This window comes from Malurus melanocephalus, unplaced genomic scaffold (genome assembly GCF_030028575.1).
Source record: "Malurus melanocephalus ecotype Western Australia unplaced genomic scaffold, MMel_1.1 scaffold_12, whole genome shotgun sequence".
NCBI classification, from domain to species: domain Eukaryota; kingdom Metazoa; phylum Chordata; class Aves; order Passeriformes; family Maluridae; genus Malurus; species Malurus melanocephalus.
The window spans coordinates 3,029,786-3,056,017 of record NW_026623244.1 but is presented as its reverse complement, the minus strand read 5'-3'; the positions used below and the strand labels follow the sequence as shown (position 1 = coordinate 3,056,017).

Below are 26,232 nucleotides of genomic sequence, written 5' to 3'. Positions count from 1 at the left end.
CCACAAGATAAAAAAACAGACTCCCTTAGAAAAAAAATTATTTAGTGGATGGTCTTAAAAAGACTCCCCGGGGAGCACTTAGGGGGATGGGGGTGCCATCCTCTGCGCCCAGCCCTTCAGAAAGCTGAGCTGGGCCAATGGTGGCCTGTACCTGTGCTAAGGAGAGCAGCACCTTCAGCTGGAGCAGGGAGCAGCAGCTCTGCCACCTTGCCCCTGGGCTGCCTGCAGCCACCAAGAACCGAGAGAGCAGCATCCTGGCACCAACACTGTCCACAGAGTTTCCCATGGCTCTGGCTCCAGTGAGCGATGTGTGCCAGCACCAACCTTCTGCCAGGCACTTTGGCCAAAGGGAGCTGCAGCGGAGGAGTGGGTCCAGCACTCTTGCCTGCAGGGAGGGATGTCCAGAGCCCAGGACCTCAGATTGCCAGGAGTGGTGCACGTTGCTCCATCACGCAGGGAGGCAGGTCCCAGCTCAGGCCTGTCCCATGGGGCAAGTGAGGAGAGGGCAGCAGGACACGGGTGAGCCAGTGCCTGTGGGGAGAGTGAGGACACAGGCACAAGATGAAGTCTTGATGTTTCTCAGCTTTCAGGTGCCAAGCTAGGGCTGTGAGCCATGTCCTGAGCTGCCATGATGGCTGAGCTCCTCAGCTGGGATTCTCCTGGAAAAGGTGTGCTGGGCAGGCCACACTTTGTCACCAGATAAGGCTCATGAGGCACAAGGCCAATGATGCCCAGGTCTTCCATGTCTTTCAAAGCCCAGTAAAGTGCAGAGTGTGGGATGGATGCCCACTGTCATCCTCTCCTCTCCCCCAGCAGCCCAAGGAGAGCTTGTTGTCCCAACCCCATAAACTGCTGAGCTACCACCTTTTCAGGCACGGGCTTCCCCAGGACTTTACCTTGGCATATCCACACCCAGGAACACCTTCCAGTTATCCCAGCTGCCATAACTGTAGGGGTTCCTGAAGACCTGCAGGACAGGGAAAGGCACATCACATGTGGCTCTGCCCCAGCCAGCCCCCATACTGCAGGCTGTGCTCACCTTGCCTTTCTTCTGCAGTCTCTGCCTCTCCTTTCTGTTGATGTGACGCTCAATGCTCGTTTCSCCACGGGTGATGAGCGCAGCATGCCACAGTGTGAGGGCACCCAGGGCCAGTGCAACTGAGCTAGGTATGACAAGGGACAGCAGGTGGAACACAGGCCTTCCTTCCCTGGTGCTGCAGCTGGCTGGGGCTGATGCTGCCTCCCCACACCCACAGCTGCCTAAGTGGGTCGGYTTGTCTGATCTCCTGTGACAGACACAATCTCTCCTTCTCTGTGGCCCAAAGGCTGGCACGGCAGCAATGTGTGCACTGGAGTGAGCGAGCCCAGCTACAGGCAGGTAGAAGGTGAGCAGAGTCTCAGGCTTCACTGTTTTCCCCAGCCCCTGGGCCCCCTCACCTGCAGAGGACCCAAAGGTAGACCACGCTCTTGTGGAAAGCTCGCTGGCGGAAGGAGAAGGTGGGTGGTGGCGTCTGGTARTATGTCTGAAAAAGGACAGATGGAGAGGATTACACAAAGTGCTTTACAGCTTGAAGACAGACAGGGATTGCTGCACCCCTCACTGCTGCAGAGCTTGGACAGCAAAAAAGGACTGCAGCTGGAACTAATGCAACAGCCAGGGTGAGGGGGAGGCAGCCTGGGACAGCCATGAAACAGACAGACAAACACCCAGAGCTGGCACAGGCGTGAGGAGCAATGGGCTGGAGGTAAGGAGGCAGGGAGCAGCCATGGGACTGGTCAGAACATTGCAGCTGAGGGTCAGGGTGAGATGTRTATGCAGTGCTGCAGCTTTACCAGGAGACCATGGCATGAGCAGCACATGCCAAGAAGCTGTCACTAGCCCAAGCCCCTGGAAGCTGGGTGCACAGAGGGGCAGACCCCAAGCTGCTGGAGGCAGTGTCCTAGCAGAGCTGCCTGGCCAGCCCCAGCTCTCTGATAAGAGATGAACAAGGGGGCTGGTTCTGATATGGGGTGCTCCCTAAGAGCAGAGYCCCAAGCTGGACCCAGCCTGCAGGGCAGCTCTGCTCCACACTGCCTGGAGCAGCTGGGGGGCAGGGATGTCCCACCTGGTTGGCAGCCACCTGCAGCCTCTCCTTCTCAAGCTGTTTCATTCTCTAGGGGGATGGAAAACAGGGTACCAGTTACGTGTCTCAGAGGAGTGGGGCAGGGACCCTTCCCCTCACACCCCCACAGAACTGGAGCAGCTGGGGGCCTCACAGGAGGAGGAAGAGGCAAAGCAAAGTCACTATACGGCTGGGCCTGGCCCAGCCTTGTTCTGCAAGCTCAGCCTGGAAGCCAGGCAGTCTTGGCGCACGGCAGGAGAGTGCCGGGCCTGCACACTCACCTCGATGGCTGTGTAGGCATCCCGGAACATTTCCCAGCCACTGATGCTGCAGTAGATGCAGCCCATGGTCATGAAGAGGCAGAAGGAGAAGAAGTAGCGGTGGTTGTAATGTCCCACACAGTTGTTTAGCCAGGCTGCCTCTGGGATTAAGGTACATAACTGACAGACCATGGGTCCAAACCCAATTCAGGGATCAGGGCGGTTCTTTTGGGCCCTGCACCCATCAGCCATCCCTGTGTGGCTGTCTCCTCAAGAAGAGGGGCTGGGAGAGAAGGGGGAAGCAGGACTGGCTCCCCCCAGGAGTGTGCCACCAGTTTGTACTGCAGAAGGATACGGCAGTGGTGGTCCATCTTCAGCACGCACCTGGAAGAGAGAGCAGTTCCAGTGTCAGAGCCAGCACAAGTGCTATGTTTGGGAGGGGACAGGCACCCCCAGCCCTGCACGCTGCAAGTGACAGGGCAAGCATCTGGCAGGGCAGAGAAGAGCCCCTGTCTCACAGTGGGGTAGGGGGTCAGGAGAGGGGTTTCCATGGGCTGGCCCAGGCAGAGGGAGGGTGTCCTACCTGTTGCAGATGCTACAGTGGTGGGTGCGAGCCGGCTTGGGGGCAATGCATTTCCTGCAGATGGACACRCCAGTGAGGTCGTTCTTGGCCTGTGCACGGGTCAGAAGAGATTTGTGCACCTTAAACCCTGCACCTCACACTCCTGCCAACCCCTATGACCCCTCCCCACCTCTGCACTGCCCAGGCTAGCTCCCCAGTCCAGAGRCTTCCTGCAACACCACCAGGCTGTCCCCAGTGTCCAGCTGGGAGAGGTTGTGCTGCCACTCGGTGCCTCACCTGTGGTGGGTGCCCAGGCGAGGTGGTGATGGCCATGTAGTAGTGGAAGACGATCATGATGAGGTTCCAGTGTCCATAGGCGAGGTGCCAGCATATCCAGGCAGGTGTGTAGGTCTGCAGGATGAGGGGCAGCAGGCAGATRTACACGATGGCCACAATAGAGCTCGTCAGCCCAATTACCAGTGCCACAAACACCTACAGGAAAAGGACCCGGGTCACTGGAATGGGCAGCGCCTGCCCCTCGCTGCCTGGGGAGAGGCATGGGCAGGACAAAGCCACAGGAAACCAATTTGAACCACACATGGAGGTCCCAGCTCACTGCTGCCCAGGCAGCCCTGAGCCCCAGTTGTCCCAGCAGCACACCTGCCACAGAACTGGGCGTACCCTGCCCAGTAAGGGGGACTCACCACACCAAACCACCGGGTGACATGGTCCACCAGCCAGTAGACAGGCTCGAAGAGGGAATCAAGCACCACGTCGCCGTTGGTAAAGGAGTTGTAGAGCAGGGAGCGGAGGCAGAGGTGCCCGTAGTACCAGAGCTGCTCCACCTGCCGCACCAGCTTGAATCGCCGCCGCCGGCCCAGCCGCAGGCACTTGAGGAGCAGGCGCATCACCGCAGCAAACATCCGCTGCCTGCTCCTCATCCCTGCCACACCACGCCTGGGGGGACAGGAGCTCGGCATGGGCAGGCCACCCTGCTGTCTGGCTGTCCCTTGGGAAGGGYTTCCCTTCCCTGACCTGCTGATGCTGGTAGTGCAGCTCCCTGAACTGACAAGGATGCCGAGCTGGAAGAGCCGAGGCCAGGCTCCTGGAGGCTGCAGAGCCACTGTCACCAGGATGTCTCTTTGCAYGGAGCAGGGGGCACAGGCCCCTCAGCATGTGGGCTCAGGTGCTCTCTGGTCCCATCTCATCTTTCCCAGCGGGGAGGGGGCCGGGGGAGTGACACAGAGTCTGACTCAAAAGAAACCAGAGAAGGCATGAGCATCCAGGATGCTAGGCCATTTCCAGGGATGATCSCAACCCTTCCCAACACATTCAGGAACAGGAGAATCCACACAAGAAACATGTGGAGGACCTGGTACACGATTACCTCTCTCTCCCTAGTCCCTCCTTAACCCTACAAAGTAGTATGCTACTTCCCTTCACCTCAACCTCTGGATGGAGAGGCCACCCTGTGCCCTTCCCAGCCTCACAGCCTCACTCCAAGAATCCCAACAGTTGCTCCTTCTCCTCGCCTGGATCCCTGAAAAATGCCACACACCAGCAAAAAGGGAAGCCCTGGGCTGATGCTCCCCTGCCTGTTGAGCCCCTTGTCCTGCCCAAGAGCTTTGCTGGGAGTGACAAGGAACTCGATCTGGCCCAGTAGATGGGAAAACGATCTGCAGGGCTGGGGCCCCTAGGCCTCTGTGCAGGCAGTACCCATCAATATTAAGCAGTGAGGCTGCCCCGGGGTCCTGCCAAGGCACGTTCTGAGCCTGGGCCAAGCACTTGTCTTGGTGCAGTGCCAGGCACTGGTGCCAGAGCTCAGAGTCCCTCCAGCAGAGATCTTTGCACTGCTGTGCCCACCAGCACGGCCCCTGGGGAGCAGCAGGGAGGGTGAGGGAAGAAGCTGCAGCATCCAGATGGACTGCCCAAAGAAGCCATGGCTCTCCTCCACCCTGCCTGAGGAATGTGGGGCTGACTCCAAGGTTGGGGTATGCTGGATATGAGGAGCMCAGACCCAGCAGCCCATTCCAGGTCACAGGCATAACTCCTGCCCAGACTTTCTGTACTCTGGTATGGGAGAGGTAGGATAGGCAAATCCCAGCATCACCCTCTTGTCCACTTTTCCGCTTTAGCCTGCCAAGAATTTTTCCTTAAAACTCAGCAGGTGCAAAGTGGAGCAACAACTTCCTGCTGTGCAGCCTTTGAGTAGCATCACATCCCTGTGATGTCAGTGTGGTAAAAGAYAAAATACTGCAGCCAGAAGCAGTTGAGGTCAGCCTTTCCTTCCAAAGACAAAGTACCTTCCTGCCCCCCAGAGAAGTTTCCTCACCTACAATGGAGGCAGCTCTTGGGCAGGGAACCCACAGGGAAGGCAGCCAGTCTGCTCCACAGCAAGACCCACTCTGTCCCCAGGCACCTGTCTGCAGACAGTAGCACAATCCAGGGACGAAGCTCCAGCAGAGCCACGCACCTTTCTCTTGCTCAKCCGGGCACTGGGATCCAGCCCTCACCCTGACCATGACTGTCACCACATCCCAGCGGGGCACTGAGCCCATGGGAACTGGACAGCAACAACCAGCTCAGCCAGGACCACTGGCGACACCACAGCGGAGGGATGGGGAACCTTGGATTTAGCTCCACCCCGGGCACAGACGAGCCCTTACCCTGCTGGGTCCAGGCGCCCAGGTGCAGCCCTATGGCACCCTCCGGTGGCTCCACACCGCCCGGCTTCACCGGTTCAGTAGCACCCAGCTCCACAGCGCCAAGACATTTTCAGCTATTTAGCCCCATCCTCAAAGGATGCCCATGCCAACAGCCCCACCACACCCAGCCCCATAACACCCGGGTTCCCTGCCCCGCATCACCCCTGCTCCTCCACAGCAGTAGCATTCCCCCACTGCCTCCCATCCCAAGTGCACTCCCAGGGCACTGCCTCCCGGGTCCGCACAAGCACATCCTGCCCCACAGCACCCGAGGCATCGCCCACAGCCTCCCGCCCCCGCGCTCCCCGCCCCAGAGCACCTCTGTGCAGCCGCCCAGACCCAAGAGCCCCACAGCATCTCGCAGGGCTCTGACATTCCCGCCTGGCACTGCCGACCTGGGCCCGGCGCCGCCGACCTGGGCCCACCGCCCGCCGCCTCCATGCCCGGGCCCCGCCGGCCCACGGGCAGCGCCCGCGCACAGCATGCCGGGAGCGACCTCTGCCGCAGCTCGACTACAACCCCCAGCAGGCAGCGCGCTCAGGCCTCGCACCGGGTAGGAAAGAACCAATAGCTGAGCCGCTTATATCGCGGCATTGCCGTCGAGGACCAATAGGATGGAGGCTTCCTGGGGATGCCTTGCCGGCAGCGAGCATGGCGCCTCCCGCACGCTATTGCATTCCTGGTGAGTACAGTCTGGGGCGGTCCGAGGCTTCTGGGGCTGCGGCTGCTACTGCCCAGAAAGGAATGCCGTGGCTCGAGAGAGGAGTACGGGACAAGGCAGTGCAGAAGGGCTTGCCCCGGCGATGCCCGCACTGGGCCGGTTGGGAATGAGCGCTGTGCCTGGAGCGGTGCGGGGCCCAGGTCCCCGGAGCGGGATGCCCCGGCAGCCCCTGAGCCTCTGTGTCGCAGGTGAGCGGCTGTGCAGCACGGAGGAGGCCACGGCTGGCAGCGGGACCTATATCCGTCATGGCTTCATCTTCTCCTCGCTGGCYGGCTGCCTGGAGAGGAAGAATGAGGACAGCGAGGTGAGCGGGGCCGCGGCGCAGCTGCTCCTCCCTGGGGCTGGCTGCCGTGCCCGCAGGCTGCACAGCTTGTCTGAGGATTGGGCTCCGACKGGGATCTGGGGTTCGACGGCGTTCAGCTGGTAACCCTCGTGTCTTGCCCTGCAGCTGCCCGTGGTGTCGGTGGTGAGAGACAGTGAGTCCCAGCTCCTCCCCAATGTGGGGGCCGTGGTGACATGCAAGGTGGGGTCCTGGAGCACTGCATTGACAAACTGCACACGCTTGACTCTCTGTCTCATGCTGAGCTTTGTTCCTGCATACAGATACGGTGGGGTGAGGAGTCCCTGGGCTTGTTAGTCCTCTCTGTACAAGTCCCATCAGGGCAGGGGCAGCCCAGGGGCTCCCTTGGGTCCCTCGCTCACAAAGGAAGTGGGTATTGGCATGAGGGACACCTGCCCTGCGACTGAGGTGGGCTTGAGGGGAGGTTTCTATTTGCTCTCCTTCCAGAACTCTTTCTGGGACAGGGAGCAGGTCAGTGCCTCAAGTAGCTTGGAGAAAGGGTGGCACAGACCAGGGATTAGTTTCCTTACATTCCTGATGGAGGGAGAGGGATTGGGATCACTGCAGTTCTCAGCCTTATTCTAGTGCCTCGAATTGCACAAGTATCATCTTCCTTGCCTGGTTTGCTGCCAGGTGTCTCCCCACTGCTTGGCCACAGGGATGAAGAGACCAAGTGAGACCTGAGCTCCTCATGCAGAGCAGTCCTGCCTGCTCCCTGCCCTTTCCCTGCCTGGAGCACTGATTCCCCTTTTCCTGTGTGCAGGTCTGCAGCATTAACTCTCGCTTTGCCAAGGTGCACATCCTGTATGTTGGCTCCACACCGCTGAAATCCACCTTCCGAGGGACCATTCGGTAGGGAGAAGGTTAGGATTCCCCACCCTTCAGGGGGGAGGGGGTTGTTGTGGGCAGTGCAGCTGGCTGCCCTGAGCTGCCCTGCTGAAGCTCTGCCCTGAGCACTGGGCTGGTGTCCAGCAGGTCCTGGCGARCACCCAGGAAGGCCAGGGCAGCCTCTGCCCCAGGCTGTTGAGTCGTCTTTACTCATTGGCACTCAGATCCCTCCATGTCCTTTTTCAGTAGAGAAGATATTCGAGCCACGGAGAAGGATAAGGTCAGTGAGGCACTGCCAGTGACTGTTCTACACCCACTGCCCCTGGTTTCTGCTCTTGGGAGCCCTGTCCCCTGCCACTAACAGCACCCTGGCACTGTGTGGTGTCGCCTGCTCTCTCTTGTGCAGGTAGAAGTGTACAAGAGCTTCCGCCCCAGTGACATCGTCTTGGCCAAAGTTGTATCCTTCCCCCTCAGGGACAGTGGGTTGGGTTGAGCACTCTTGTGGGAACCTCTTCCTTAACTCTTGTCTGACCAGATCTCCCTGGGGGATGCACAGTCCAACTACCTGCTGAGCACAGCAGAGAATGAGCTGGGCGTGGTGGTGGCACGCAGCGAGGCAGGTAAGGACAGGACAGTGACAGAGACAGGAGGGCCTAGGCTGAAACAGTTCTGCCTCATCCCTCCCTGAGGGGCAGCTGATGCAGCTGATGTTGTGTCCTCAGGGGTGCAGATGGTGCCCATCAGCTGGTGCGAGATGCAGTGCCCACGGACACACACCAAGGAGTTCCGTAAGGTGGCCCGGGTACAGCCCCAGTTCCTGCAGACGTAACAGCTGAGGGGGACAGGGWGCTGCAGGACTGAGCCCTGTGGAGCCAGAGCCTCCCAAGTCCAGCCAGGCCCCCACTGGCAGGACAGTTTTGCTACTTGTGGATAATAAATATTTTTTGAGAGCCCCATGCTTTGTTCATTACAGCCTACAGGCGAGCCAGGGCTGCTTGTGGCATTCTGGTCTGGCTCCTGCAGCAGAGCTGGTGAGGGAACAGTTTCCCCAGCACCAGGAGGAAGCACATGTTCCCAACTGTGGAAGGGGAGCGATTCAGTGGCTTTGTTGCAGTGAGGCTAAGGGCACAGAGCCCCAGGCTGTGGCTGTGCTGCTCTAGGCACTCGCCAGGGTTGGTTTTCCCACGTCCCAGTCAAGCCTGGAGCAGAGCCTGTCTCAGCACACTGATAACAAGTGTGGGCTGCAGCTGGGAACAGCCTGAGGACACCATATCTCATCTCCTTGGGCCACACGTGTCCTGCCCTATGGAGGAGGGTGTGGCACACACAGCACGGCAGGGTGTCGCCCTGTAGGGCAGGGATTGCGGAGCTGTGCTTTGCTCCTTGAGCCCGGCCCAACTTCTGCACCCTCATGTCTGTGCCCARCCGCAACTACTGCCTTATCCACACAGCCCAGAGACACACGGACACCTTCTTATTGCGCATTACTCCTTTATTGAACTGGAACAAGACAGCTGCTATGGTTGGACAGTTACACTGACCCTGTGCAAACCCAGGCTCACGACGCCAGCAGGCAGGGAGGGCACAGTGACAGGCCACGTACACACACGTGAGGGATGGGACACAACAGCACCTGCTTCACCAGCAGGATGAGGATGGACATCAGCTGGGGGAAGTATGTGGCAGACACGAACCTCCAGGCAACAGGCTCCCTCCCTTGCCTTTGTCTGAAGGCAATATACTTAAAGCAGGGGTTGGCAGAGCTGGGCCCAGAGTTGTGAGTACCACCCTGGGGTGGTGTACCACATGCACCAAAACACAACCCTTCCAGTGGCATCCCAGACACTGTGTCACGCACCCACGAGGCAATGGGGTACCCACCTTGGTCACTGCCTGCACTGCACTCACCTCACTGCTCCCAGGAGGACTAAATAAAGTGACAAAACTACAGTAACTGGGTGATGAGAACTGCTGGGGATGCAAAGCAGAGGAGCCTGGCATGGCAAGGGATTGCTTGGCGTGTCCCGCTGCAGACGGGGTCCGAGGGTTGRGATATCGGCCTGGAGAGGTGTGTAGTTGCTGCCTGGCAGAGCCAGTGCTCCCTTTCACACCACACCTCCAGGCACAGCCCTCACCCCAGGGCCCCCAGGCTGTCTGCAGAGGGAAGCCTAGTCGGAGGGAATGGGTCTAACCGTGGGGAGCGGCTCCAGCTCCACAGCTTCAAGTTCCTACACCTGTGGGGATGTGAACAGAGGGGTGGGGGATGGCAGGGGGCTCTACTATGTGCTGGCCTGCTGCCTGCCCTCACTTCTTGACCTTGCCCTGAGCAGCAACGGCCTCCATGGCCTTGCGCACCGTCTCCTCATCCCCCAGGAACTGCATGGGCTTKACGGGTTTCAGGTTCTTGTCCAACTCGTAGACAATGGGGATGCCGGTGGGCAGGTTCAGCTCCATGATGGCCTCTTCTGACATGCCTGTGAACACAGCAGTACCGTCACTCCTGGATCTTCCCACAGTGCCAGCTGGGGATGCAGGGAGATCCCTGAGATGCCCCTGCAGGGGTTACCTACCTTCTAGGTGCTTGACAATTCCACGCAGGCTATTGCCGTGGGCAGCAATAAGGACTCGTTTGCCCTCTTTGATCTGTGGGACGATTTCCTCATTCCAGAAAGGTAGAGCCCGGGCAATGGTGTCCTTCAAGCTCTCACATGTTGGCAGCTGATCCTCTGTCAGGTCAGCATAGCGGCGATCCTGGGAGAATGGTCATGCTTACACAGCAGCCCAGTGTCCCCCACCCAGTGTGGGAGGGACTGGGGACCTGAGGATCCACTGCATGTAAGTAAAGCCAGGCTTGGAATCAAGGAAGTGTCTTTGAGGTTTGAGATTGCAATAAGCCGCAGTCAATGCTGCAAGCCCTCCTGGGAAGTCATACATTGCCCGTTCCAGGCAAAGGAACCAGATAATTTATTTATGAATGGGTCACAAYGCTAATGATTAACAGAGGTATTGTCCCCTTTGCTTTGGATCTGTCTGTGCAATACCCAGGGGTTCAACCCCACAGGAAGGGAGCAAATTCTGCCCAAAACCAATCACACTGTACAGAACAGCCTCAGCTAACACAGCAGATACACAGGAGACCTTACAGAGGAAGCCAGGACACACTGCAGGTGACTTTTAAGAGACTCCCTGCAAGGCAGCCAAAGAGCAATGGGTCTTACCTTTGCGATGGTGCTGTAGAAGGGGTGGTCAGACTGCATAGGAGGTGGAGGGATGTCATAGGAGCGCCTCCAGATCTTCACCTGTGCCTCGCCATGCTTCGCTGCTGTTTCAGCCTTGTTCAAACCCGTGAGAGCCCCATAGTGCCTCTCATTTAGGCGCCAGGTCCGGATAACGGGTAACCACATCTGATCAATGGCATCCAGAACGGTCCAGAGAGTACGGATGGCCCGTTTTTGTACCGAGGTGAAGCAGATGTCGAACTCATAGCCGGCATCTAGAACAGACGATGAAAGGGGGAGGCGGGGGAAGACCAGGAAGGTGAGTGCCRGGCCTTATGCAACCGGTGAAAGGGCAAAGGCGACGGCCTCACCGTACCGGTCGCGTCCTCGCCCTTAGGGAAACCGCCAGCGGCCAGGATGCAACCGGTACCGGAGAACCGACATACTGCGGTACCTATGACCCTCCCGGCAGTACTAAACCCCCGACCTGGCACTGGAGGCCTCCCCCGTCACCGGAAAGCCCCAAAGCAAGCACCCGCTAGAGTCGGCGTGGACGCACTAGGCCGCATCCCTTCCCCCTTGTCCCCCGCGACCCCCCTCTTGGCCGAAATCCCCTCTCTCGTTCACCGGTACCTCGGAGGGCCTCGCCGCCGCGCCGCGCTTCTTGCTGCCCGGCAGGGCTAAGGTCGGCATCGTACCATCCGCTGAAGCGGTTCTCGAGGTTCCAGGCGCTCTCGCCGTGGCGGACGAGGACGAGCCGGTACGCAGCGGCCATGGCAGGCTGAGGGACCGGCGCGCGCTGCTCCTCACGCCGCTGCCGCGCGCAACTAACGCCCCCGCTCAGCCCCGCCCCGCCCCGCGCGCCGCCGCTGGGGGGACGCGCATGCGCCGAACGAGCGCCAGGCGGAGGCGCACGTAGCACATGGCGCGGCCGCGAAGGGCGGTGCGACCTTCAGGGCGTGGCGTCACCGTGACGTCACACAACGCCGTAATGCGTAACGCGTGACTCCGAGCCCGTGGCTCCGGGCTTAGTTTGAATGGTTCCACAGGGCCGCGGCTTCGGCATGGGGATGTCTGGCGGATACTTGCTCGCTGCTCCCCTGGGCCGTTCGTGTCTCCCATCTCAGCCCCCACTGGGCACGACCCCCCTGAACTTCCCCGACACCCCTTCTCGCCCGCCCGGCCGGGATGCGGCTTTCCCAGAGGGCTGCCCTCACTCAAGATGGCGGCTGGCGCCGGAAGCGGAAGGAGGGTACTCGGCGCGGCTGCACGTGGAGCCGGGTCCAACATGGCGCGGAGCGGGAGGCTCCGCTCGGGAGTCGCGGCTAAACTGAAGCGCTGGCGGAAGGGCCACAGCAGCGACTCCAACCCCGAGACCCGCCAGCATCGCCTGGCTGCCCGCAGTCGCTTCTGCAGCCGGCCCGCGGGTGAGGGCAGGGGCGGACGGGGCGGTAGGGCYCCAGGACGGGCAGGTCCTTACCTGTGCCTGGCTCTTCCCGGGAGGGTGCAGGGTCACGGGGGGCTGCGGGGCGAACCTTGGGGCCCTCCGAGAGCTGGGGCGGGGGCCGGAGGGAGAGCGGAGCCGCTGACAGTTCCGCAGGAGGTAGAGGCAGCAAACCAGGGAGGACAACCGAGGCCGCGGCTTAAAGAGTTATCCTCATAGTGACACCAGGCCTCAGAAGTGGAAGGGGGCACCGCAGGCTGCAGTGCCTGTCGCCCTGCGGGGCTCCCTAAAACCGATGGCCTCGCCTGTAAGTGCTGCTGTGTTATCCGCTGCGATGCGGGCCGTGGCATAYTCCCATTCATCCGGCCTCATGATGGGGAAGGCAAAACAAAGTGTGCCAAGCACTGCGAGAGCCCTGGCTGCTTCTGGCCAAGGTGATCTTTCTCCTGTAGATGCTGGCTGTGTGCTAGCGTCCAGGACTTAGAGGAACATGCAACATGTTTCCTGGCTGTCTGGTTGCCAGGGTTTCAGGTGGAAGAAGATAAATAGGGCAGTGCTAAGGCCTTAGCACACTGAGACACGTTAGTGTGGACGTGATACTCTCTTCCATCAGAGGAGATGGCTGGACTATGCTCAGTTTCTCTTCATGAGAATGAGAAACTCTTYGCAGTTCTTCCTGTGCTTTCTCCCATTGAAAAGAAGCAGCACCTGTATCCCACATGCTGGAGAAGARTTCCAGACAAGGCACTCTGGCAGGGAGGGGAGGGGAGCATTCGGGCTGAATGGTGGAGCAATGTGACTTCGCAGTTCTGACACATTCCTCACCCCACAGAGAAAAGTAATCTGACAGTGGATGCAGTGAAGCTGCACAATGAGCTGCAGTCAGGGTCCCTGCGTCTGGAGCGGGCAAGTGACAATGCTCAGTCCCGTATGGAGGAAGACAATGCTGAAGAGGCTGCCACAGAGAAGTCCTCTGGCACCTTCCTGAGCGGGCTGAGCGACTGCACCAACATCACCTTCAGCAAGGTGCAGCGCTTCTGGGAATCCAACTCTGCTGCTCACAAAGAGGTATGGTAGGAGCAGGGCTGGAGAAGGGGGTGTCTGCTGGGGATGGCCTCCCAAGTTGTGAGGCTGAGGTGCTGACCTGCTTTGCTGGCTGCTCACAGATCTGTGCCGTGCTGGCAGCTGTGACAGAGGTGATCCGCTCCCAGGGGGGCAAGGAGAGTGAGACGGAGTACTTTGCTGCACTGGTGAGTAGTGCTGTATGGAAGAAGTACAAGGGGAGCTGCTGCTGGCAGCATGGGTGGGTGCTCAGCAGGGATAGAGAAAGGTGCTGTGCTTGCAGCCAAGGCCCCAAGAGTTTTACTTCAGCAGAGATGCTGTTGGGCTGCTGCTGTTTTTTTTTCCCCCTCCTCAAGGGTTGGGGAAAGGTGTGAGCCCCTGCTTCTTATCACTTACTCATCTTCTGTTCTCAGATGACCACACTGGAGGCAGTGGAGTCCCCTGAGTCGCTGTCTGCTGTCGCCTACCTGCTTAACCTTGTCCTAAAGCGGTAAGTAGCTGGCAGAGGAGCTGGGAGAGCTGCTGGACCACATAATGAAAAAGGAATTGGTGCTGTCCTCCCTCCCCAGGCTGTGCAAAGGACCCAGCTGGGGTGAGGTRGTGATGCAGTCCCTTGTATAACTGCCACCAGCTCTCTGCCTCTCACCCCACTGACATGTCCCCTTCTTCTGGCAGGGTCCCAAGTCCTGTTCTTATTAAAAAGTTCTCAGATGCCTCAAAAGCCTTCATGAATATTGTGTCGTCACAAGCCTGCAGCAGCTCCACCTCTGCCCTGCGGTGGGTGAGTAGCCAAGAGGCAGCCAGCCATGTCAGCTCTGCCTGGGATCTGCTGAGTGCTGGGGTCAAGGCTTTTGCTGTAAGGTGATGCTGGGTGCTCAGATGGAGGATCTTGCAGTGAAAAGGAGATGTCTTTATGGGGTGATGCTAATGCCCTTGCTCCTCGCTTGTCATAGGTTCTCTCTTGCCTGGCCACACTGCTGCGGAAGCAAGACTTGGCAGCCTGGAGCTACCCCATCACCCTGCAGGTCTATCATGGCTTGCTGAGCTTTTGTGTTCATACCAAGCCCAAGGTGAGAGCCCARTRCTTCTRGCAGGAGATGCTGCTTTTGGAGTTTGTTTCTGGAGCTAGCTGTACCCCTAGGTCTATAGTTTCTACTCAGCTGGATTCTTCTTCCCCCAGGTGCGGAAAGCAGCGCAGTACGGCGTTTGCACTGTCCTGAGGGGCAGCGAGTTCATGTTTGGTGATGCAGCCCCTGAGCATCACCCTGCAGCACCCTCCACCGCCAAGTTCTGTGTGCAGGAGATTGAAAAAGCTGGAGGTATGGGGCACTGGAGGATAGGGTCTGTAGCTGAATGCGGGGGTCGCTGCCACTGTGGGAGAATAAGGACATGGAGGAAAGAGGGGACGTTGCAGCACATTTGTTTGCTGGGAAGTATGAAATATCTTTGGGGCACCTATGGTATTTTGAAGCTTCCTTAGGCATTCTGTTGCTCTCCTCTTCCCAAAAGTCAGAGGACTGTTCGCCCTGGTTCTGTGGCTCAGCCCCACCACTGTCACAGGGGCTTTGCTGCAGGAAGCCTCAGGCTCAGAGGTTTCTCTGCTCCYGTAGGTGCCAAGGAGGCCACCACCACCCTGCATGTCCTTGCCTTGCTGCGGGACGTGCTGCCCTGCTTCCCTGCATCTGCAGTGAAGACCTGCTGTGAGACCTTGCTCCGAGTCATGACCCTCAGCCACGTGGTAAGTGTTCCCACTCCAGAGACAGTGAGAGCAGACCCTKTCCTCATGGGCTAAACTATGGAAGGGATCAAATTCTCTCAGCTGCCAACTGGGAGCCTGGAAATGCAGGATGCAAATGGAAACAGCCCAGGACACCTTGCTGGTCTGACTGTTGTGGAAGAGGGAGGCTGTGCAGATGGGGCACAGTTGCAGCAGTGCTGGGATTTTCAAGTCAAAACCTTCTTTGGTGTAGTAGATGGGACAGTGGCTTCAAAGTAGAGCCCGCTTTCCTGACACAGTGTTCTTTGCAGCTGGTGACAGCGTGTGCTATGCAAGCTTTCCACAGCCTCTTCAGTGCCCAGGCCAGCGTGGCCTGCCTGCCAGCTGAGCTCAATGCCCAGATCATCACGGTGAGTGTGGGGTACCAGCATGGGGAGGGACAGAGGTGGCAGTGCCACAGCACCCACCCACCTACCCCACCTTCTGCTTGCACAGGCTCTCTAYGACTACGTCCCCAGTACGAGTGACCTGCAGCCACTGCTGACCTGGCTGTCCACCATGGAGCGGGCACACGTCAACCTGGGCAGGTGCAGACAGGGGCCACGGCTGGGCAAGGACASAGGCAGCTGCTTGGTCTCTCACTTGGCCTTTCTCTCCTTTCTAGGCTGCAGAAGGACCTGTGCTGGGCTCACCTGCCCCGGTTTTTCTCTGCTGCCATGAACTGCTTCCTCTCCCCACACTCCCAGGTGGTGTCAGCAGCAGCACAGACCCTGGAGGTACTGCACCCGGACACCTCTCCCTGCTTGGATGCCCTGGGCCTTGTGGGGAGCTCTGCCATGGGGTTTGGGGCTTGCCAGGGAGTGGTGTGCCCCTCTGCCTGCAAGGCTGAGGGTTCCATGGTCCAACAGCTATCCCATTTTCCCTGTTTGCCCTTGCAGACCCTCCTGAGCGAATGCATTGCTCCCCACATGGAGGACATGGGCACTGTCTCTGCATCTGCCCCAGCCCCTGCTGCCTACCTGTGCAAGATGTTCAGGTGAGGAGCAGTGATGTGTGAGGGGCTGTCCTCATGGGTCTGGCTGAGCTTTGACCAGCCTCTGCCCACTTCTCCATGGGGTCTGGCAGGCCTGGTGGGCACCCTGAATACTGCTGCTGTGACTGTCTCCTTTCTCCTCCGTAGATCAGTGGAGGAAGGGCTGACATACCGTTTCCAYGCAGCATGGGATGAGGTGCTGCGAGTGCTAGAGGTCTTCTTTGAGACATGTGGGAAGCAGTGCCATCSCATCATGAGGAAGGTGAGCAAGGCTGGAAGGGCACAGGGTCATCCATAGAGTCAGGGGCATGGCTGTGCTGCTGTCTGGGCTATGTTTCCCCTTCCAGCTGTGGTGCAGGGCCATGCTGTTTGCCCAGCTCTGTTGTCTGTGTGTGGCCAGAGCATGCACAGCTCTGGGGCTCGGCACAGGGACACACAGGGCAGCTGGCATCCCTGGGCAGGCAGAGTGAGTGATACATGCTACACCTGCCCACATGACTCTTTTTGACTGTCCTGCTCTGTCCCTGCAGTGTCTCCAGTCCTTGTGTGACCTGCGTCTTTCCCCACACTTTCCCTAYACTGCTGAAGTGGACCAGGCAGTGGGGGCTGCTGTGAGCACCATGGGTCCTGAGGTGCTGCTGGAAGCTGTGCCCCTGGAGATTGATGGCAAGGAGTGAGTACAGTCATGGAGTAGCAGCTTTGCAGCTGTTATATTCCTGTYCAGTCCCCATGTAGTGTTGCAGGTGTGGCTGCTAAGGCTACCTRTGCCCAGCTTTGGGGCTGGGTGAAAGTCTCCTGTGCCCGGGGGCTGATGCTGGCAGTGCCCCACACTCTCCTGACCTGTGCCTTTCCTCCCCAGGGAGACGCTGGATTTCCCCCGCAGCTGGCTCCTGCCAGTGCTGCGGGACAATGTGCAGGGTGCACGRCTTGGCTTCTTCACCAGTTACTTCTTGCCTTTGGCTGCTGCCCTGAAAAGCAGAGGTGAGGAGAGCAGCATATTGGGGGTCTCAGCAGTCCAGGATGTTCTGTGGGATCTCCCTTCTTTGCCCTGGGATGGAGCAGACCTTGGAGCACCTGCTGCTCTGCTCATCTTTTCTTTCTCTTCTGCAGCCCWGGAGTTTACCCAGGCTGGAAAGAGTGTGGAGGCCAAGATCTACGATACGCTGCAGTGGCAGGTAACAGGCAGTGCCTGGGAGCCCTGCCATGGTGTATCCGTCGTACCAGGCTGGGGAGCAGCGACTTGGGCAAAGACTGTGGCTTCCCACCTTTTKCTTTGCCTTCCAGGTCTGGACTCTGCTGCCTGGCTTCTGCACCCATCCCACAGACGTGCTGGGGGCCTTCAAGTGGTTGGCTCGCACCCTGGGCATGGCCATCAGTGAGCGCCCAGACCTCCGCCCCACCGTGTGCCAGGCCTTGCGCACCCTCATCCACAAAGGCTGCGAGACAGGTTGGGGGRGAAACAGACTCTTGGTGGGTCCTTGTCACCTGTGGGAGTGGAAATACTGATCTCTAGCCCTCTGTCATCCTCTCCCTAGATGAGGAGCGGGCAGAAGTGGGTCGCTTTGCCAAAAATTTCCTGCCCATCCTGTTCAACGTGTATAGCCAACCTGAGGAGGATGGGGGCACAAGTGCTCAGCGCCGCTCTGTACTGGACACTGTCCGTGCTTACCTGACTGTCACTGATTCTCAGGTGAGAGGCCTGTGGGGCAYTGGGGCAAGCTGTCCTGGCTCAGGCCAGCATCTCTCAGCCAGACCCAGTCTGATGGGGCTTTGGTGCATGCCTGATTGTAGTGGACAGGAAGAAAGGCTCAGACCAGAAAGCAGCCCTTCCTGCCATCATGGGCAAGGAGACCTTTCCAGCCCATGGTCTGGAATTTTCCAATCTTGCAGTCACATGTGGCCCATCATGCATGAGCTCTTTGTGAATTTGTCCAGGTGTTTTTGGACTCACTGGTGCTTCTGGTCTCCACAAAGTCCCGTGGCAAGCTGTTTGCCAGGTGGATTGTAAACTCCTTTAAAAGCACTCCCTTCAGTCAGTTCTAATCCTGCTCTCTSTGCCTGCCTTGCAGATGGTGTGCGGATTCCTGGAGAAAGCCAGTGAGAAGCTGACCAGTCCTGAGAGTTCTGAGTTCGCCAGGTAACACCTGGGGGCTGGTGCTAATGAGTAAAACTGGCATGCTCCTGGTGAGCAGCACTAGGGCACTGTCCTGTTTGGGCTGTGCCACCACTGAGCACTTGATGTGTCTCAGCTCGGTCAGAGAGGGGTGGTAATGCCACAGTTAACCAGGTAACATGTCCTTCTCTGCTGCAGACTCTCCATCCTGGACCTGGTAGTGGCAATGGCACCCTATGCTGATGAGCAGTCCCTGGGCTCCCTGTACCRTACCATCCAGCCTTCCCTCCAGGTTGGTCCCCAGCCCTGACAGGTGCAGGGGCTGAAGTGGGGCCCCTTTGGCTTGCTGCCAGCTTTAACCCACACTCTGGCGACTGAGCAACTGCCATAGGGGATAGGTGTCTGCTGGGGAATGTGAGGTGGTGGTGTCCCTTCAGACACCATGTGAGGGACTGCCTTGACAGCAGGAGCATGTTTGCTGTCCCTGCAGAGCAAAGAGCGCAGTATGCAGAAGAAGGCGTATCGTGTGCTGGAGGAGGTGTGTGCTGCTCCCCATGCTCCCTGCCAGGCCTTCGTCCGCTCCCACCTCCAGGACCTGCAAGCAGCACTGCTGGACTCACTCAAGAGTGCAGCATCCCCAGCTAAGAGGGTGAGAGCATGGGCTGTGGTGGTGATCAGCCACTGCTGGGAGGGAGGGGATGGGCAGCAGGGGTAACCAGGTGTGTGTYCCTGGGTATACCAGTGCTGGTCTGTTTCTTTCCCCAGCCCCGGCTGAAATGCCTGTTCCACATTGTGAAGCAGCTATCTGCAGAGCACGAGCCTTTTGTCACTGCCCTCGTCCCAGAGGTGAGCATAGTCCCTGGGAGGAACTGGCTGATTCTGGCTGTGGTGGTGACAGCAGTGGTGACATGCCTGTGTTGCCTCAGGTCATCCTATGCACCAAGGAGGTGTCAGTGGGGGCCCGCAAGAACGCCTTCATGCTGCTCGTGGAGATGGGGAATGCCTTCATCCGCTTTGGACCCACTCCTGAAGGTGAGCTTCTGTTCCACTYGCGCAGCCCCACAGTCAGTCTGGCCCCAGGGAGATCAGACCCCTGCCCAGCACCTGGCTGAAATGGTCCAGAGATGCTGCTGGATACAGAGTGAGTCAGGGCCTGGGTCATCCCCCTCTTGCAGAGGCCCTGCAGCGRTTCCTGCTCCTGATCTACGTGGGGCTCACTGGCTCAGTCACCATGATCAGCTGCACCGTGCTGGCACTGACCCGCCTGTTCTTTGAGTTCAAAGGTGAGCAGGAGCAGAAGGGCTGGTGGGTCGAGGCAGAGCCCTGCRGTGAAGGTGGGTGCTGGGAGGAAGCTGTCTGTGGCTAAGTCCCACTGTGGTTGCAGATCACCTGGAATTCAGTGTGGTGGAGCAGCTCCTGCAAAACATCTGCCTGTTGCTGGCCTCCCGCACACGGGATGTGGTCAAGGCAGCCCTGGGATTCCTGAAGGTCACACTGCTGCTGGTGGACACCAAACTCCTGGCCAAGCATGTCCAGACGATGGTGAGATGCACRGGGTGCCTTGAGGAGGTTGGTGGGGCAGAACTGTGGCTGCCTTGGGCAGCCAGGGACATCTCCAGCTGCACTGTGCCTGGGAGCCAAGGAAACAASCTTGATCTCAGTGGCTGAGATGGCAGCAGGGAGACCCCTCTCYTAAATCCTGGCACAGATATGCCAGAAAAGCCCCATGAACCAGCAYGGCCAAGCAGGGAGACCTCCCCACGGCCCTGCCTGGGGCAGGCATGGAGAGATGGCAGCAGAGTGAACAAGATAGCCATGCAGATAAAGGTTGGGAGGCTGGGTCCCCAGGCTAGGGGTGSTTTGGTCTTGAGGGTCTCTGTCCTGACAGCTGGAGGCTGTGGGGAACCTTTCAGATGACATGAGACGCCATTTCCGTATGAAGCTGCGAAACCTCTTCATCAAGTTCATCCGCAAGTTTGGGTAAGCTGCAGTCTCTTGGGGTGGTGAGGGAGCTCCCTGGGAAGCATTGTGAGAGAAGGTGGGTGCTGACTGCTCTCTGTGTGCTTCCTCAGCTTTGARCTGGTGAAGGGGCTGCTGCCAGCCGAGTACCATAAAGTGCTGGTGAACATCCGCAAGGCGGAATCCCGGAGCCGCAAGCAGCGTGCCCTGAAGCGGGCAGCTGCGGATGTGGATGAAGAGGAAGCACCACCWCCACAACCCAGAGGAGACAGGTGAAGATGGGCTTGGGGTGAAGAAGGAGCAGCCCCCACAGGGATCTGCTCAGCTGRTGCCTCTAGAGATGCTGGCGACATCTCCAGGGCTGCTATGCATTGTTCCATTGCCATCATCCTTTCCACCTCTTGATCAGTATGGAGGAGATCCTGGCTGACTCCGAGGATGAGGAGGAGGAAGAGGAGGAAAGGCAACGGAGCAAGGAGTGGAGGAAGCAAGCACGGCAGAAAGGCCAGGCATGGCTGAAGGAAGGGGAAGATGATGAGCCCCTCAACTTCCTTGACCCCAACGTGTCCCAACGGGTGCTGGGTAAGGAGTGGAGCTTCAGATGGTGCTGGGGTAGGACGGATGGGGCAGGGGCTGCTGTAATGCACAGGGGCCCTGGGGGGTACAGCTACCCCCAGAAGTGGCTCCTTCTCCCAGCCCTGACCCATCTCTCTTGGTGAGCAGCCACCAAGCCAGGCCCCAAGCGGTCCAGAGGAGTGAGCCATGATTTCCAGATGTCTGAGGACGGGCGCCTGATCATYCATGAAGAGGAAGAGGAGGTGGACGATGATGAAGCCAAAGGTACTGCCTGGAATGACAGGGGCCGCTCTAGACTTGCTTTGGGTCTCTCAATGGTTTTCATCCTGCCACCTGTACGTAGAATTTTGGGGGGTTGTGAGTGGAAGTGGCAGGAATTGGTATGGCCTTGTGCCATAATCAGTGGTTCTCTTCTGGGCTGCTGCTCAGGGGAAGCAGTCACCTACATCATCAAGGGGGTGCTGGTTCAGCAGGGACACCCTGCTACTGCAGGCCCCTCTAGGGGCTGGCACAATACCCRGGCTCTCTCATGCCCTCATCCTGCACCTTGTTCTGTACCACAGGAGCAGAYGAGGAGATGGCAGATGTGCTGCAAGATGTGGGTCTCCGCAGTGTGAGTATGGGGCTCGTGGTCCTGAGGAGATGCTGGGGGAACTTGTCCTTGCCAAACCACTCTCTGTGCCATGGCAGCTGCAGCTCTCCCCAAGAGGCCAGTAGGGACACCGGGCAAGTGTCAGCTGCTTGGAGGGCTGCAGGAAGTTGTCTGGGATAGGGATGTGCTGTCTGGAAGGTCTCTGGGTGCCCATGGAAGGAAGCAGGAGGTTGGGGTTCGATGGGAGGACAGAACTGTAAGGACAAGCCTTTTCCTGCAGAAGAAAAGTCAGAAGCGTCGGTTCAGAGAGGAGCCAGACGAGGAAGCCGAAGCCGGAACCTATTCTGAGTACAGAGGTAAGTCCTCTGCCTGTGCCCAGTGTGGGGCTCCCTGGAGGGCTGGAACCATGTACATGATTGCATGCAGATGGTTTTTGAATATCTCTGTTGTGGGAGACTCCAGAATGCCTCTCTAGGCAGTCTGTTACAATGCACAGTCACCCACACAGGAAAGTTCTTACGTGCAGGTGGAACTTCCCGTGCATCAGTTTCTGCCTTTGCCTCTTTTCCTATTGCCTGACAGCACCAACCAGAGCCTGGCTCCATCCTCTTGACACCCTCCCTTCAGATACTTACAGACATAAATGACCCCATTTAGGTGTCTCTTTTCCAGGCTGAACAGGCCCAGCTCTCTCAGCTTTTCCTGATAACAGAGATACTCCGGCCCCTGGACCAGCTCCATGAGCTCCTGTCTCTTGTACTGAGGAGCTCAAACACAACAGTTCTTCACTAGGGCTCAGTTAGAGGGGCAAGATCCCTTCCCTTGACCTGCTGGCACTGCTCTTCCTAATACACTCCAGGACACCATTGCCTCCTTGGCCACAAGGACACTGCTGGCTCATGAACAGCTTGTTGACCACCAGGACCCCCAGGTCCTTCTCCACAGAGTTTATTTCCAGCAGGTTGGCCACCAGTCTGAACTGGTGCCTGGGGTTGTTTCTTCCCAGGTGCAGGACTGTGCATTTGCCTTTGTTAATTTCAGACAGTTCTCTGCACTTCTCTTCAGAGATTTTGCTTATGGGAAATGGCCACCCCTCTGTTGTCCTGACACCCAGGAGCTGGAGGCAAAAACAGGAACAGATTCCACAGCCTAGAACTGGGMAGGGGGAGCCCTAAAACCCCTTCCAACACACATTTCTTTTCCAGCTGGTGGCTCTGGGATCCATCGGCAGCTGAACAAAAAGCCAGCCTTCGGTGCAGAGTACAGATCCAAGGTAAGGAACCCATGGGGTTGCAGGGTTTGGGTGGGGGGATGCGGGGGCAGGAAGCGCTATTTGTGTTGAGAATCTGGTCCAAGGCTGGAGAGGATCTCTGCTCCAAAAGGAGTTGCCAAACACTCAGTATCTCTGAACACTGCCAGCCCATTTCAAAGTTCCTGTCGTGCCCTTGCCATAGACAGTTCCTGCTCACTGCTCARAGCAGGTGTCTGTAACATCATCTGGGTGGGAAATCTGCTCCCGTGGCAGTGTGTTTAGCTGGCATCCCACTGCAGCACAGTCTTTGGGATAGGCAGGAGGCAGGGTTGCACTGGAATGGGATACAYGCATCTTCCCTGGTGCTGCATCTTCTCCCATGTCACTGTCTCTCACAGAAAGGTAAAGGTGACGTGAAGAAGAAGGGCCAACTCGACCCTTATGCCTACATCCCCCTGAACAGAGCAAAACTCAACAGAAGGTGAGGCTAACCAGGAAGGGCACAGGGGTGGGAATGGGTTTGATCTTGCTTTGTTAGGGTTTTTTGGTGGGTTTGGGAGCTCCCTGTCATCTGCTGTGCCACTCCTCATGGAGTCTGGAGCAGCATCTCTGTGCGCTAGGGGTGCCCTGCACTAACCCATCCTCCCACTCCTTGCTCCCTCCAGGAAACGGGCGAAAATGCAGGGCCAGTTCAAGGGCCTGATGAAGGGAGCCCAGCGCGGGGCCAAGGCCGGCCGCAGGAACCATCTCAAGTCCCAGCGCTCCTGAGGACACTCAGGTGCTTGACCTGCCCCTACCCAAGGACACAGCATGCTGTGAGTGGAACAGCTGGGACTTCTCTTGAAGGTGACCTCCGTTTGTTTGAGACTCCCTGGGAAGCCACTCGGATGTATTATGGACTGATGGCCCTCCTGTGCCTGGAGAAAGATGCTGGGTTGCCTGGTACAGGCATAGGTGTGTGTGTGAGAACAAGTAATATGTAAAGAATTCTCTATATTGATAAATACTCTGTTCTTATGCAGCCCAGATTCCTCCTCTCTTTCCCTTCAGAGCTGTGCATAACTGTTCTGCTTTCTGTCCATGTGCAGTAGGTCCTTCTGCCGCTTCAGGGCTGTGTCCCGCTGGGCTGCCATCCCACAGGGCTCATGCCAGCTTCAGCCTGGACCTGGAGCTAGAGCCCTCTCTTCCACATCGGGCTTGCCAGGAGCAGTGCTGTGGCACAGAGCAGTGGGAGCACATGTGCAATGGGTCTGARGTGCCACAGAACAAAGCCAGAGAGAGTGAAGTCCTTACAACCAGCTTTAACAAACTCCCTCTTGGCAGGCTCTTTTGCCCAAAACCGTGGCCAGAGAATTTGTGCCATGTGGAAAGTGTCTGCTATTTGGCCACTGAACACTTTTCCCATATCTGTTTGGACACTTTTCCCGTATCAGCCATGCCTGATGACAGAGCAGGAACAGGTTGCTGCAAATTTCTTCAAATTAGCTGGAAAACAGGTATAGCAAACATTTGTGCCTTGCCATTTGAGAGCTGAGAAGCCCTTTGCTCTGACCACTTCCTGCCAGCTAGCAAGACCTGAGCAGCACAAGTAATCCTGGACCTTTTTAGCTATCCAGCACTCTCACGTTGGCTTGAGCATCTGGTTTTGCCCAGCCACTTCTACGCTGAGCCCAAAAGATGGTGTGTTTGGCCAAAGCATGCTGAAGAGAGTAGAGCTGAGGGTAGTGGATATATTGCTCACATTGCWAAGAACATGTGCTGGTGAATGTAGCTGGCTTTCCCTTCCTCTTCCATATTAAAAAGCCTTCAGCCCTTTGTAATTTCCTTTTGTGGCAGCTTACATGCTGGAATTGCAACRCTTTTCAGTTCTCTAATAAGCTAAAGGGATTGTGCTTGTTCAGCCTCTTACTGCAGGCTTCTTTCTGGAGGCTGCAAATCCAGTTTTGTGGCTTTCTTATGTGCTTGGGCTTCTTTTCCAAGATCCATTTAAAAGCCTGGAATGGAGGAGGAGCTGTTGCCTTCATGCTTTTCCACCCAGGGCTCTCACCCAGGGACCGTTGAGCCCCAGGACTAAGTTGAGGACCTTATCCTGCCAGAAGGGAGCTCAGCTTCTCCAGCAGCACCTTGTGACCAGGAGCTACACCATCCTCCTCAGCTGCCTGCAGCCTGGCCTGATGCCCTCCCATGAGAGCAGGACAGGGGTAGACAGGCAGCAGTCACTTTCTGAGACCCCAACACCTGTAACCTGTGGCTCTAGGCACAGCAGAGCTATCTGTCTTTTTGCTTTCCCTTCTCTCCTTAGAGACAGGGCCTAGAGAAGGCTGTAGCTAATTGATTTAGGAGCTCCAGCTTACTCACTCTATTATTCTTCATTTGCATGTTGTTGCTTAAATTAGTGCATGCCTGCATGGAACAGAAGAGTTTTATTAGCACAGAGGATGGTGTTTGCCTGAGCCAGTGTCCAGAGAAGAGATTCTACTGCAACAACATCTTGTTAATCAGCTAATTAATCATGTAATGCAATGGAAACCCTCGGAGAGGAGATGTCATCCTGCCTGGGAAGGCTGGCTGCAAGTCAAGACTGCTCCCYACCAGCAGCCAGCCCTGGCAGRGAGCAGAGCTGCATCTTGGGGACCCTCAGGAGCCTGACCACAGCTCTCTGTTATGGGGCAGGGTGAGGGGTAGTGTGGATCCTGCCCCCTCCAGCTACCTGCCACAAATATTTTGCAGTTATCCATGGAAAAGCACAAGCTGGGAACCTGGAGAGATGCTTGTTTTTTGCTGCTCAAGCTGGGAGGTGGTTTGAAGGCTATTTCTTCTGGCTCTTAAATCATACGTCTTCTTCCCACAGTACCAGTGTTGAGCTACACTCACACAGGACGTTGTCACAAAGGGCTCTTAACCCTTGCAGATACCAGCTTGAGGAGAGGCTGGCAGGACTAACAGGTTGCCCCCAGTGCTGGCTGGGTGGCCCCTGGACTAGCTGGGAGAGTTGCAGATGCCCACCCTGAGTCTTAAAGCTTAAAATCAGTAAGAGAAAGAAAACATCATGGTAACCTTATCCCCAAAGCTACCTCCTTGGGTAGTGTCCACTGTGGTGTGCCCTTGATAGGGACAGATRTGCCCCATGCAGCTGTGCGCACCCAACATCCAGCTGGACCACCCCATCCTCCACGCACACTGCAGCACCTTTTGGGGTTCCCTTGTTCAGAGCTGGGATTCCTCACATGTAATGGTGCAGAAATGGAAAAATCCTCAGGGGCACATCAGTATAAGAGGAACTTTGGTGTTTAAGCTGAAATGATTGGCAGGAAGATAATTAAGTGTGGTGGTTTAAAATGCCAGGGGATCACTCCAGTTGAAATTTAGTCAATTAAAAGAAGATCAGATTAATTCCTAGTCCTCTCAGCACTCCAATCTAGAGTTTCATTGCTTCTAAGTTGTCTGCCTTTCTGTAGTTGCTACCTGAGCACTGCAGCTGCAGCAAGTATGCAGGGCCACATGGATCCTGGCTGCGGGCAAGACAGGTGCTTCCACCCACAAAAGGAGAAAAAAAAGGGAATAAAACTGTTCTTCCACTGTGCGTGTTTCTCTAATTTGTCATTGATGGAGAACAATGATTAGAAATACTCAAGCCAAGATGGGAGTTGCGATTTATGGTGCAACTTGTGCTTCTTGGAGTATTTGGCGCGGGCTCTGCCGGCTCGGGGTGCATGAGGCATAATGTGAGTTTCCTCGCAAGGCAATT

At 57.4% G+C, this 26,232-nt stretch overlaps 4 protein-coding genes across 10 annotated transcripts; 2 read left to right on the top strand and 2 right to left on the bottom strand.

Moving 5' to 3' along the window:
- Positions 1 to 25: 25 nt before the first annotated feature.
- Positions 26 to 6,128, bottom strand: ZDHHC16 (zinc finger DHHC-type palmitoyltransferase 16). Of its 6 annotated transcripts, none has more exons than XM_057380457.1 (12): positions 6,025 to 6,117; positions 5,257 to 5,347; positions 3,629 to 3,881; positions 3,222 to 3,416; positions 2,946 to 3,034; positions 2,718 to 2,746; positions 2,384 to 2,517; positions 2,106 to 2,153; positions 1,438 to 1,523; positions 1,040 to 1,163; positions 897 to 967; positions 26 to 531 (listed from the first exon to the last, which is right to left on the bottom strand). In XM_057380457.1, the coding sequence occupies exons 1-12, from the start codon at positions 6,068 to 6,070 to the stop codon at positions 417 to 419; spliced, it is 1,281 nt and encodes a 426-aa protein (XP_057236440.1). In that variant the 5' UTR covers positions 6,071 to 6,117; the 3' UTR covers positions 26 to 416. The 6 variants fall into 6 exon arrangements, with proteins under 6 accessions (XP_057236440.1, XP_057236423.1, XP_057236448.1 ...); XM_057380482.1 differs by having other exon boundaries at positions 468 to 531; positions 1,045 to 1,163; positions 6,025 to 6,119; XM_057380440.1 differs by having other exon boundaries at positions 897 to 1,163; positions 6,025 to 6,119.
- Positions 6,129 to 6,234: 106 nt separating this feature from the next.
- On the top strand, positions 6,235 to 9,112 carry EXOSC1 (exosome component 1). Of its 2 annotated transcripts, none has more exons than XM_057380517.1 (8): positions 6,235 to 6,311; positions 6,539 to 6,654; positions 6,799 to 6,873; positions 7,454 to 7,542; positions 7,768 to 7,798; positions 7,925 to 7,975; positions 8,054 to 8,138; positions 8,241 to 9,112. In XM_057380517.1, the coding sequence occupies exons 1-8, from the start codon at positions 6,281 to 6,283 to the stop codon at positions 8,345 to 8,347; spliced, it is 585 nt and encodes a 194-aa protein (XP_057236500.1). In that variant the 5' UTR covers positions 6,235 to 6,280; the 3' UTR covers positions 8,348 to 9,112. The 2 variants fall into 2 exon arrangements, with proteins under 2 accessions (XP_057236500.1, XP_057236491.1); XM_057380508.1 differs by having other exon boundaries at positions 6,236 to 6,311; positions 7,765 to 7,798.
- PGAM1 (phosphoglycerate mutase 1) lies at positions 8,999 to 11,578 on the bottom strand. The gene is made up of 4 exons (XM_057380496.1): positions 11,370 to 11,578; positions 10,737 to 11,011; positions 10,089 to 10,269; positions 8,999 to 9,992 (listed from the first exon to the last, which is right to left on the bottom strand). Exons 1-4 carry the CDS (start codon positions 11,509 to 11,511, stop codon positions 9,823 to 9,825), a joined length of 768 nt encoding a protein of 255 aa, XP_057236479.1. The 5' UTR covers positions 11,512 to 11,578; the 3' UTR covers positions 8,999 to 9,822.
- A 401-nt stretch (positions 11,579 to 11,979) lies between these two features.
- RRP12 (ribosomal RNA processing 12 homolog) lies at positions 11,980 to 26,061 on the top strand. The gene is made up of 34 exons (XM_057380405.1): positions 11,980 to 12,163; positions 13,013 to 13,248; positions 13,347 to 13,430; positions 13,656 to 13,732; positions 13,918 to 14,023; positions 14,196 to 14,312; positions 14,423 to 14,561; positions 14,853 to 14,980; positions 15,271 to 15,369; positions 15,455 to 15,546; positions 15,624 to 15,735; positions 15,898 to 15,995; positions 16,140 to 16,254; positions 16,523 to 16,665; positions 16,852 to 16,973; positions 17,103 to 17,167; positions 17,277 to 17,439; positions 17,528 to 17,682; positions 18,062 to 18,129; positions 18,304 to 18,397; positions 18,596 to 18,754; positions 18,871 to 18,951; positions 19,032 to 19,137; positions 19,281 to 19,388; positions 19,490 to 19,647; positions 19,994 to 20,085; positions 20,178 to 20,336; positions 20,474 to 20,646; positions 20,788 to 20,904; positions 21,204 to 21,253; positions 21,513 to 21,588; positions 22,438 to 22,505; positions 22,883 to 22,965; positions 23,150 to 26,061. Exons 1-34 carry the CDS (start codon positions 12,025 to 12,027, stop codon positions 23,250 to 23,252), a joined length of 3,885 nt encoding a protein of 1,294 aa, XP_057236388.1. The 5' UTR covers positions 11,980 to 12,024; the 3' UTR covers positions 23,253 to 26,061.
- Positions 26,062 to 26,232: the final 171 nt, after the last annotated feature.